Source organism: Dioscorea cayenensis, chromosome 3, assembly GCF_009730915.1.
Source record: "Dioscorea cayenensis subsp. rotundata cultivar TDr96_F1 chromosome 3, TDr96_F1_v2_PseudoChromosome.rev07_lg8_w22 25.fasta, whole genome shotgun sequence".
NCBI classification, from domain to species: Eukaryota; Viridiplantae; Streptophyta; class Magnoliopsida; order Dioscoreales; family Dioscoreaceae; genus Dioscorea; species Dioscorea cayenensis.
In genome coordinates, this window is record NC_052473.1 from 11,212,669 (window position 1) to 11,225,773 (window position 13,105).

At 33.8% G+C, this 13,105-nt stretch overlaps 1 protein-coding gene across 1 annotated transcript; it reads right to left on the bottom strand.

The window, feature by feature from the left end:
* Nucleotides 1-2,284: 2,284 nt before the first annotated feature.
* LOC120284171 (trans-resveratrol di-O-methyltransferase-like) lies at nt 2,285-4,559 on the bottom strand. The gene is made up of 2 exons (XM_039290967.1): nt 3,727-4,559; nt 2,285-2,790 (listed from the first exon to the last, which is right to left on the bottom strand). Exons 1-2 carry the CDS (start codon nt 4,489-4,491, stop codon nt 2,485-2,487), a joined length of 1,071 nt encoding a protein of 356 aa, XP_039146901.1. The 5' UTR covers nt 4,492-4,559; the 3' UTR covers nt 2,285-2,484.
* Between the last annotated feature and the right edge of the window lie 8,546 nt (nt 4,560-13,105).

The following is a 13,105-nucleotide window of genomic DNA, read 5'->3' on the forward strand; positions in this document are numbered from 1 at the left end:
ATGTACTACATAAAACCTTAAGTTTACTTAAGCAAGCTCCAAAGGCTTGGAATAGCAAGATCGATTCTTACTTTTTCAGTTATTTTTTTCATAGAATTCAAAATGGGCGATCAGTTTATGTGAAGAAAGGAGAAAATGAAGATTTTCTAATTGTTTACCTATATATCTTGATGAGTTGGTCTATTCAGGAAAAAAAGAAGAAATGATTAAAGATTTTTATAAAAAATATGATGGAAGAATTTGGAAAAATGAATTTGGTATCTATGAAATTTTTTTGGGTTTTCAGAGTTAGGAAATCAAGAGGAGTGATTTTTATTTCTCAAGAAAAATACGTAGAAGTCGTTGCAAAAGTTAGGCATGTTAAAATCTAAGGTTATGGCTACTCCAAACAATGTTAATTGACATTTGCATCAAAACGAGCATGAGCAAAATGTAGATGCAAAAGCTTATTAAAGCCCGGTTGATTCTCTCACAAATCTTACAACCACAAGGCTAAATATTGTTCAATCAATGAGGATTGTAGTTTTGAGATTTATCAGCAATCCTAGCAAGGTATATCTAGCTACAACAAAATGAATTATGAGGTACTGGCAAGGAACGAAAAAGAAGGAATAAGCAATGATTTAAAAATCGGACCGGACCGACCGGTTCAACCGGGAACCGGCCGGTAAACCGGTCGGGTTAGTGATATAAACTACAAAAGAACCGGACCGGCAGGTTCAACCGGTTCAACCGGTGAACCAGTGAACCGGTTGGACAGGACCGGTTAATTTATTGATTTAATTTATTTAATTTATTTATTTATTTTATAATTAAAAAATTATATCAAGTTAATAAACTCATTAACTACGTCCAAATTTTAAAAAGACCAAAAAGTCAAAAAAATAAAAAAATCAAGATGCATAAAAATATTAATATATTATAATTTATTATCATTAATTTATTATTATTAACTTATAATTTTACACTAATCAATAATTAAAATCATTAAAGTTAAAGTGTTAAACCAAATATTTGAATGATTTGGTTTTAATTTTTTAATCATTATTGTTGTTGTTGTATACTTGTAGATTTATATTTTATTTAATTCTTTATTTTTCAATATTTGTTGTATAGTTGTATCCTTGTATATTTGTATTTTAAAAATTTTAATTTTATGTAAAGTTAAAACTTTATGACTTTGTAAAGGTAATTTAAATTTGCAATATGTAATTTTGTATCTTTTTTATTATTTTTTCCTTATTATTGAAATTATGTTTTTACTTATTTTTAATGTTTTTTTAATTTTTAAATATTTATTTATTTGAAAAAATTAAATCCGGTTGAACATGCCGGTTCAACCGGTTCAACCGGTTGGACGGGAACCGGTTGCCTAGCCGGTTCTACAACCGGTCCAGTTATTAAAACATTGGGAATAAGTATATAAAAGATCCAATATGTGAGCTGGTTAGATTTATAAATAATGATTGAGTAGGTACTAGTGACAATAGAAGCTGCACTTGATGATATATAGATATATATGTATATATATTTTCTTAGGTCAACTGTCATATCTTCTTGTTCAAGGAAGCAACAAACTATTACATTGTTATCAGCAGAAGCTAAATATATCACTGTAATAGATGTGACTGCATGGGAGAATTTATGTTGATTTGTAGCAAAGTGTTTGGTTATACAATTATATTTGTTGCAACTAATCAGCTATTGCTATGATTAAGAATCCTACCTTTCATGCAAGAAGCAAGCATATGAAACTAAGATATCACATTACTGGTGACCTTATGAACAAGATTGAAATTCACTTAAGAGTTCATCGACACACATGGGAATGCAACTATCCAAACAATAAAGATACAAAAGACAAAGTTGATATATAGATTCAAGTAATAATTGAAAGTCAAAAATTAAAAAGTAATCCGTAATTTCAATGTGGTTGGCTAGTCTATAGAACTATTATTATTAAGTAGTGTAGTTCTTGTAAATGTAATTAGTGAGACAAAAATTCTTTCTTGTACTATCATTATATGAAGTCAAATAGTTTTTTTTGATAATGAAGTGAATTTTTACAAGGGTTGCAACTCTGTAATATCTTTACTTTTTATTGTTTTTTTTTTAAAGAATTTTTTATTGATTAATTTAATCACTCTATTCTTCTCAACGAAATCTTAGGCTGATAGGCAACTTATTAAAATAGATTAAGACCATCATAGATCTCATAGATGCATCCTACCGTTATGAATTCGTACTTTTTATCATATACTTTTTCCTCTATGGACACATAAAGTAATACATAAAAACACAAATAAATATCTCCTTTATTAACGAAAATGTAAACAGTACATGCATCTTATTTATATTCTTACATTATAGCAATCAACCATGCATGTTGACCTAGTGCAAATAAGTTCAACATCAACTTATGAACTTATTTGAAGAACACACCATCTTACATAATAACATTTTATAAGATGTAAACCATATTTTTCACGGATATAACTCAATAACTGATCGAAGACCTAAGAAAGGAGTGATTTTATAATCAGTAAAGCCTGCAGCAAGAATTATTTTTTTCCATTCACTTTCATTTCTTTCTTTGCCAGATACGAGTGACATCATCAGTAAATCAAAAAGTAGTTGTGTCTCAACTGCATAAGGATGCTTGTCAGTGGTAATACCTACCACCATGTCAATTATAATAATTTTCCCACCATCCTCTCTTGATGGAATTGCTTCTTTGCATCGTTGTAATATTTTGATGCATTCCTCATCATTCCAATCATGTAAAATCCACTATAAAAATATGAAGACATCCATCAATAAAATAAATCAACTGATAATATGAATTTGTGATGCAATATTTTTCTTTATTTTTATCTATTACTTTATACATTTTTGTTTCTCAGCCACTTGTGTACGCATGATATATTCATACATTAATATATCTAGAAATTTAACATTTTTATAAAAAAAAATAAACAAAAGATAACTCTTATGACTAATTATTTTACAAGATATATTTTTTCACTCTCACCCTTTAAAAGAAAACATATATGTACAGAATTAATTATACCTAATATCATTTGCTGTCTATGCATATCTTCAACTATTCATTGACAACTTGATTGCTTGAATGAAAGAAAAAAGTTTAAAGTTACCGGTGCCACTAAAGTAGGACTATCATTTATTTCAGCTCCACAAAAACAAAAAAAATTATTAATTTTGCCATAAAAACTACACAAATTTGTTTGTGTTGCCCAATTTTTCTTATATAAATATATGATGCATATTCCATCAACTAAAAGAGTTAAAATAAATAAATTTGTCTAATTCAAAACTGAAAATCAACCTACTTTTATTTGAGGTGACAAAGTAAAAAGATGATGTTTTAATTCCTATTTCAAGACTACCAGGATAAGCCACAGTTTCGGACTAACCACTTTTTTCCCAGCAATTTTCTTATTTGGATTTAATTATATAAATAAGTCTACTTCATAGTTAAATATTAGAATTAATAATATTAATAAATTGATATCGTACGTTAATAATAATAAATTTTAATCTTGAATATTTATTGCTATTGATATTAAATAGATTAAAATTTAATAGTTAAATGTAAAAGCTTGACCAAATCAATTATGAACTTACAACTTTTAGCATAACCATATCCTAAGACTACAACAAACAAACACATGAACCAAAATTAAAACCTTGCACGTAATGACATACCTTCAAGAGAGCAGCCTGTGCATGAGGAACAGAAACAAACATATCTCCACCAACATACTCAACAAGACTATTGTCCTCCTTCAAAGTATCAATTACATGAGCGAGATCAAGAACAGTGCACTTAGTCCCAGGGAAAGCATGAGCTATAGCTCTTGCCATAGTTCCAGTCCCACCACCAACATCAACTAGTGACTTCAACCCCTTAAACACATCCCTGCAAGTCATCATAACAACATCACCCACAAGGGCCGAATCACTTGCCATCCCCTCATTGAACATGTTGTTGAACTCCGGCTTCTCATCTACCACTTCCCACAACGGTTTACCGAAATGAAACTCAAAAGGAGTCTCCATAGGGCTCTTGAACCATGGCCCCAAGGTATGAGAAGAGTCACACATGAGAGGGTCTAGGATCAATCTAAGGAAAGGAGTCATGTTCATGGTTTCCTTCTTAACCAAGAGATGAGACATAGGTGTGAGTACAAATTTTGTGGTTCCTGAAATATCTTGCTTTTTAGAGAATAATTCTAAATTAACTAGAGTGGTCATAAAACGACCAAAAGCTTCAACCTTTGATGGAGGGATAGAGAGAGCAAAAGCTAGATCAGTGAGCTCCATTGGCTTGCCGTGGTTCATGAGAGCATCGGCAATGCCGAGCTCCAGTGAACACTTGAGACACATGGATTTCAAGTAGCTGAACAAGAGGTGCCAGACGTGGGCTTGAGCCTCCAAGAGTTCCTGACTGCCGAAGTTCGTCTCCTCCATTGATGTATGATTTTCTTTTTAATTTGTTGTTGCTGTTCTTCTCTTGATTGTTGGAGTGATGAAGGGGCTATATATAATAGAGTTTAGAAGGCGCATAGTATAGATTGAAGAATTTTTTTTTTAATAGGAGTGACATTATTGGGGTGGATTGTATAGCTGTCAGTGATTCCGTTTTTGTCTAGTGATATGATAGACAATAATTGACGTACAAGTGGATTTTATGGCTGATTGAAAGTTGATTTTATGCAAATGAATTTCAGCCTGGTTGCATACCTTTTTGGCTGCATACCAAGTTGAATAAACAGAACATTGTTAGAGAGTTATTATTAAAAGATTTTAGTTCAATGATGAGGATTTTGTAGTAAGAATATGAAATAGTTAATGTTTGTGCAGTAACAACAAACATTATAGTGAAATGTTATAATGATCATAAATGAGAAGACCTAGGATCAACTTCTTTGGGTCAGTAGTACTGTTTATGATATTATATATTCACTATAACAAACTCTATAAATATTATAGCAGTAGGGTTCATTTATTTATGATAGGTTCCATGTGGAAGAATATCATTTCTCTCCCATTTAAAATTGCATGGCATAAGAAATTTATTAACTCCATTTGATTTCTGAAATATCATCTAGAAATGCATATGTTAGGACTCTAACCATCTAATATGATGTTTAGCCAAGTTAATAAATTCTTAAAATGCACTACTATAGCTGCATGTCTTGACACCTCCTTATGGTACAACGCTTAATGTCTTTGTTAAAAAAATATTAATGTTGATTTGTGATTTTTGATAATGTAGTTTTCATAGTTGCTTCTTTCTTTTTTTCTACTTTAATGTCTATTTATAACTATTTATATATCTAACTTTTATTAAGGGATCTTTTAAGTGTGCCAACGTTTACAAGCAATAAACCGAGAAAGGAAAAAAAATACTTTTGTCATTATTTTGATGTTCAAATTTTAGTGTTTTATTTTCAATCAAGACTGATAAATTTTGTTTATCATTATTATTTTTCAAATATTATCATTATTAAATTTAAAAGTTAAGTTTAGTATAAATTATTAATTATTTTTTTATGTTGTAATTTGTACCTTTTGTTATATAAGCATGATAATATCAATCAAGTCAATACAAATAAAAGGGAGGAATGTTATTTCATGAGTTTGACTAACGATGCAAAACACTTTTTGAGGGTGTCAAACGAATCAAATTGCTTGCAAGGTACTAGAAGCTTGATTCGAAAAAAGCTTGTTTATCGAGTAAATGAGTTGGACTTGAGCTTGACTTTTGAATTTGAATAATTAATCAACCCAAGCTCGAGTCATACACTGCTCGGCTCATTAAAGCTCGCAAACCTACTCATTTATTAGCTTGTGAGCAAACTCGCGAGAGCAGAAATGAGTTTGCTCAGGAGCTTTCTTATCAAAATTGCTCATAAGCCTGCTTAATGATTATGCTAAATGAACTTACTTATTGAGCATGCTCGCAAGCCTACTAATGAGTATGTTAAACAAATTTGATAATGAGTCTACTCTTGAGCCCGCTAAACATGCTAAATATGCATTTTTCGTTTTTCTTACGTACTGCTATAAATAAATTAATATGTTCGTTGAAAGCTAGAAGCCTCAACTCATTTAGTGCTTTGCTCAGTTTGGTTATTAAGATAAATGATTGATTCCCAAGTGTGATTTCTAATCTCAAGAGGTAAACGAGCGGAGTTTAAACACCACTAAGCTTGTCTTATTAAGGCTCATGAACAACATAATTATAATATCATTAAAAGCTCATTTATATTATTATTAGCGAGCTCATTTATAAAAATCATTTCTAAAATGTTTTTATAGCATCATTAATAAACTAATATTTATAGTTATATTAAAATGGTTGTTTATGGGATCATTAATAATATGTTGCGAAAATATTACAAATAGTTTTATTAGTATAAATTTAAGTTAAAGAGAAGATTAATTTAGAAATTTTATTTAAAAATAATTTAATATTATTTTCAAAACAATATTTTTTTAAAATAGTAATAATAATAATATATTTTTAATAAAAAATAACCGAGCTTTATCAAGCTAATAAGCTGAGTTTGAGCCTCAAAATTTCATTAAACTCAGCATAGGCTCAATCTCAACTCTAGCTCAGTAAAAATAGTGGCGAACCAAGCTTGAGCGTAGCCAATGCTCACCTCAACTCGGTTGCAGCCCTAGTTAGCATAGGACTCAATTCCCCTCCTACTGTATATCCTTGTTTGTTATTTAGAAACGATATAAATGATAATATTTTAAAAGAATAGAATTTCTTCTAGGTGGAAGAAATATTATTGTGCCGTTTACAATTTACAATGTTGTGTTCTTTTTAATTATTCTTCTATTCTTATTTTTTGGAACCAAACTAGCCTTCAATAAATTTGGAAAGAAATTTTAAACAATACATTAATTTCTCTGGATAAGTTGGTGATGCTTTTATTTTTGTTTCATTATGTCTATAATTTATTGATAAATCGTGCTCTATTAATAATTTTATGTAATTCTATAAAACTACTGAAGATTTTGTTTTTATTTTATTATCCCTGTAATTAAATACGAATATTAAAAATATCTATATGACCTCCTCAGATAAGATCGTTGATATGCTTAATTTTTTTTTAAAATTTTAATATTTTATTTGTTTATATACTCACATTCAATGCGTCCATGTTCAAATTATTTTAATAATTGAATAGCCATATGTCTGTGAGCCACACCTACCACAACCAAATCCCAATAACTTTCCACGTTGCGCCTGCCTGCTCGTACCATTGAAAACGATCATTGACCATGATTTCCTCTAGCTGTCTCGGAGATGGTCTCGATGTAATTCTTGACAACCGCACGGGCTTCAACACGCCATGCTTGCCGCCTTGCTTCGAGAGCACGTTGGTGCAAAGAGCAGTGGAACCATATTTTCAGCTCTTAAAAAATTCTAATAAAATACACAAGCTTAAGCATACCTATGCTTTTCTACCGTGCTTCCTCAGTACGATGGTTTTAGGGGTAGTAAAATTTTGCTCTCTGATTTATGTAGATTCAGTGAAGTGCACGGGCTGAAGCACACCCATACTTGCTGACCATGCTTCCAAGCATGGTTGTGCTTAGGCAGCTGGGCTGAAATTCTCTAAGTCGTGAAAACAGCATGGCCTAAGGCACGGGCGTGCTTCCTAACTGTGCATGTCTTGAAAAGTGTATTCCAACACCATTTTGTGCCACGAATTCATCTCTATTTGTTTCTTTTGATCAAAAGCTTAATTATCTACAGCATTTAACAAATTTACCTTAAGTAGCATCAGTTTATAATAAAAACATGCTAAAAGGGCAAGTAATTCATTTAAAATGATATATAAAATGTCTATATAAAATGCACTTATTTGTTAGCACCACATCTGCTGCCACCACATCTGTGGCACTACCTCTCCCACCAGACACACAGCACACATGAGTTATCTTTGTGATGTTCTTGTTGCTTGTTTCTAGTACTTTGCCGTATTTTGTGATGTGTTTGTTGTTTTGTACTCTATAGTTAGCAAGGGTTTAGTCCCTGCTAAACTCTATCTATTTTAATTCTTGTCAGTTTGCTTCTCCATATTTCTGAGTTGTGAGTTGTGATAAGCTTCTTGATCTTTACAGGACTATTATGAAAGGAGTTTCACTCTCACCACCCCTCTTGGATCAAATCACCCCGCATCAGTACATGTATTGTTCAATTCTCACTGAAAATGGGGAAGTTTTCGTTACTCCATCTCCTTGTGCTTATTTGTTATTTTTCACCTTGTACTATTGACTTTTTGTACACTGAGGGCAATGTACGACTCTAGGTGTGGGGATAAGGTATTTTATATGATTGCATGCTTGACTTACCTGTGATAGCTATAATGCTTAGTTAAGAACTTCCTAACTTGAAAGAATGATAGATGCGAGTTGTATTTGTATTTATACTTTCATAGAAGTCTTGTTTTATCTCTAGTGCACCTTCATGCTTTGTCACGAAAACATCCACTTTATACGCTCCTTCCAACCCATCACTTTGTTATTGCCGTTAGATTGTTAAATTCTACACTAAATTTTCTTTTAAGAGCTTTTGATTCCTTTATTGTTTTTCATTAGCCGTAAGTGAAGTTTTGTAGCAGGTTTCTACACTAGGGAACATGCCATATAGTGTGTATATAAAAAAAGAAAAGAGAAGAAAAAGGAGTCTGTGACAGTATTCTTGTGCTAGTAAAGCATGAATGGGTCTATGAAGACATGTAATTGATTGCTTCCCCGTAAGTGTACGGGATCGCCAAGTAATACCCTCTGAGTGACACAGGGGTCGTATTCCACGGGGCCAAGGAAGTATTATTACTCACTCTTCATCTATTATCTAGCCTACAATTATTAGTAAGAAGAACAACTAAAACAAAATAAACTAACCTAAGCTAATCCTATGGCCGGGTAACTAACATACATAAATAAAGAAACAAGGAAGTGTCAAGCAAGAGAAGGCGGTGTTTGGACAAAGAATCCCCCATGGTTGTCATTAAGTCCCAAACTTGGATGGTTTAAAGTGTATTGATGGCGTTTAAGACCTAGAGATCTCATAAATAGGTTAACCCCAATTTTCTCGGCGGCTAACCCCTAATCCCATACTGAGTGTTAATCGGAATCTCTTCCGGATTAACCCACCTACGATTGCAATGAGTTCAAGAAAATCTCTAATAGGAGTAAACCTACTATCCTTCGGCTTAAACCTAGCATTGGAGGGCTACCAACACCCGATCTCTCGGCGTGTCGGTACAAGAATCCCCTTTCAATCTTTCCTAGATCTAGTATATGTGAGTATGTCACATTTACTCATACAACTCATAAAAGAATTACAGATATCTCCATACATGTAATTCTAGACATGAAAATATGAAAGATTGAATCACAAACAACCATCAAATTAAATAACTAACAACATCACAAGTTCATACACAAGAATACACCCTAGGGTTCATCCACATCCAAACATCAAAATAACTTAATCCCTCATGATGAGGGATACTTACACAACATACAAGGAAAAAAAAAGACCATAAAGAAACAAGAAAACTCCCTCTACGATCTTGATCTCCTTGAATTGATGAAGCTTCGAATGGTGATGCAATGGTGGCTTAGAACTTTACTCCAACTCCTTCTCCTTTGCTCATCTCCCTCTTGGTGATGAAGTGTACTCATTCCCCACATGGATCGTCGCCTGAAGGTGGCCGGAAAGCCTCAAGAAAGTGTGGTGGTGGCGGCCCAAACGGCCAAGGAAAAGTCCCCTTTGATTTCCCCTACAAATGTGCTTTAATACCCCACAAAAACCATGCCAAACCGGGTCAATGAGGGGGTCAATGGAGGCCTCATTGAGGCAGTATGAACCAAGAAAAACCACATCTTCTCTTACTACAATGTTCATCTGGGGTCAATCCCGGGGAACATTGAGGCCGTATGGCTTGGATCAATTCCTGCCTCGAAAATCATCCATGTGCTACAGTGGTTGCTACAGTGCAATGTTGCATTACCCCCGCTACAGTATCTGCTACAGTACGCTACAATACTGTGACATGGTTTTCTTCTCTTTTTCCGCCCAAATCGTATCTTTGTGTCTTCCATGGCGTTTCCATGCCCTGCAAAGCAAATAATACATGATTAAGCATAAAACAGGGCATCAATCCTTATAAAATTACATGCTAACAATAACAAATACATATACGAAAATACATACATTTAGACACTTATCAGTAATCGAATAAGTTGGGTGGCTCTTGTGTCTAATCATCATATATATCCTCTAGAAAGATTTTTGTCCAGTCTATGTTATTCGGACTCGGGAAAAAACATATATGTATATGCATAAAATAAAATAAAATATCTCTAGTGATCTCCTCAAACATGTGTACAATCAGTTAAAGGCTACAGTTTTATTTAGGAACTGAAGGACTCTTAACTGACTGTTAAGGGTGTTTTTACCATTTCTAACGCCAATTATCATTGTGTGTGGGGTGAATGGACATTCTTGGATAATTCAGGGTGTGGAGGATGAGGTTGGAAGTTTACACACACTCACATGAGTACTTTAGGTGAAACAAGATTATTTTTTTTACTTGGTTACTCATAGAACAACTCACTATTTTGATTTCTTTTCATTTGTGCTTGTGGAGCTCTTTACTTTTGAGCTTGAGGTCATACATTTTTTTAGCAATTTATCTTCTTGCCCCTATTCTTCATGGTTGTTTGCTTGGGGACAAACAAACGCTTAGGTGTGGAGATGTTTGATAAACGGCTAAATGTGTGTATTCTATACATATATTTGTGTACTATTCATGTATTAATTGATGATTCGATTCCTTTTTTGTGGTTTAATTGAGTCTTGTTCATGTTACGGGGCTCAAGGATGCCCAGGTGAGCTTGACAACGCAAATAAGAAAGAAAGTGACACCGAAAATGACATTTTAGATACTAGGTAATGTATCAATACTATAGAAGACATTGCAGTACGAAGGAGTTATGAAACGAAAATTCTCGGGTTTTGTTGATGGGTTTTCTAAAGGTCGTGAAGATGCCCGTGAACCGGCTGAAGAATGCGCAGTTTACTACAACATTTTTTTTACTATAGTAGTTTATTGTAACCTTTGACTGTAGTACTTCATAGAACTTTTGGCAGAAATCCCGAGGTACTTACAAGTTCCTTCACGCCCGTGAACTAGGCCATGAAGCTAACTAGAGAATAACTTTAAAATAAGTATTTAGGGATTTTTGAGGAAAACTCTCCTCCTACCTTGGACCTCTCATCTCCACCCTCTAGATCTAGAGAAAGGAAGCTTAAGAAGACATTCTTTGGAGTGAAAATTGAAGTAAGAAGGAAGATTTGACAAGATCTCCCCGCATCTTCTAGTGTAGAGCCTTGTAGAGGACAAGGAAGACATCCTTTTGGTGGCATCGGTAGAAGCTTTCCACGGCCTGTCACTCCACGTTCATCAATCGAGGGAGTTTTATGTTGCTTTATTAGGTTATTTTTATAATTATGAACATATATATTGTTAGTATGAACAACTAAACCCCAAGGTCACCGGATGTTGGCAAACCTTTGGGTGAACTTGTGTTGTTAGATGTTTTGATCTATTCTTATTGTAATTGGTATGTTTGAGATTCAAGTTTGGCGTACTTTGATGTATTAGTATACATGAGAACTCTGTATATCGATTTCTTGGTTGTGCTTGGTGGTGTGACCAACGCCCTTATACTAAACACACTTAGCTTGGAAGGGATTCATGTATGAATACGTCGTGACCCCCAGGTATTATGTACCCCTCCAATAATTAGGATTGGACCTAGTTTGAGTTTCGGCTCTAATTAGAGATTTCCCCATTTTTAATGCGATCGTAGGAAGATTTGGTCAGAAGAAATTCTATATCAATACTTGTATTGGATTAGGGGTCAATTGCGGTAACTATCGAGTTGATCTATCTTAGAAATCTCTTGGTCTAAACCACCAGTTGTATGGTAGTCCTAACATCCTTCTCACTTTACTAGCCCCAAGGAAATCCACATCCGTGACCAGGTTCATCCCTTCATTTTCACCCCCCTTTTACATCGACTGTAGACTCTATCATAGAGTTCTTTCTATTTTTTGTAGTTTACATCACTCACTTGAATATGTAGGCTAAACAACACGCGAAGAGGAAGTAAGGGTAGCTCCTTGGGCCCCGGGAATATGACCCTTGTGTGCTTGCGCGAGAGGTATTACTTGACTACCCCGTGCCCTTGTGGGTGTTCACAATCGATCAAAAGTTAACCTAAAATCGGGCAAAGTGGCCTTTTATAATTTGAAATCGGGCTTCACATGGCCTCCCACATGGCGATGTGGGTTGGAAAATTAATTAGCAAATCCACATGAGTGTGTGGATTTTCCACATGGTCATGTATAGTATTCCAAAAATCTTATTCTTCACACTACCAGGCACACAGTTGCATGTGTGGAAGGTCACGTGGCTTTCTTTCAACTGAAAATGTTCGAAAAACTCTTGAAATCTTCACACAAGCTGGGATATGAATGTGTGATTGCCTTTGTGCCCTTCTAACTCATGAATTGACTTGAAATTCCTCATAAGTTGGCACACACTCCCATGTATGTGAGCACATCTTGTATCTTTATCCTGGTATCAAGCAAAAGAATCCCAAAATGTGTCTCCATGACCTATATTTGCTTCATTTTCTCTCTTTATGCCTTCAGAACCCTATTTGCACAAAAGAACACCAAATACACTTTATGAACAATAAAGCTTCATAAAAGTGATACTCAATGCATGTAAAACATATTACGAAATATATTCACTTAAGCACTTATCAAATTTTAACCAACCCTTTGATGGAATTTGCAAAACCTTGCCAAATGGTAGAAAACTACTACTCAGCCTCTCCTGGAAAATATAACTGGGAATGCTGTGCATATCATCTCATCTAGGACTCCATAAAAGAGCTTCATCACCTTAAATGCTTCTAAATTGTTAGCAAAATTTGAGGTGCTATGATAGATCAAAAAAGTTTCCGTTTGGACCTT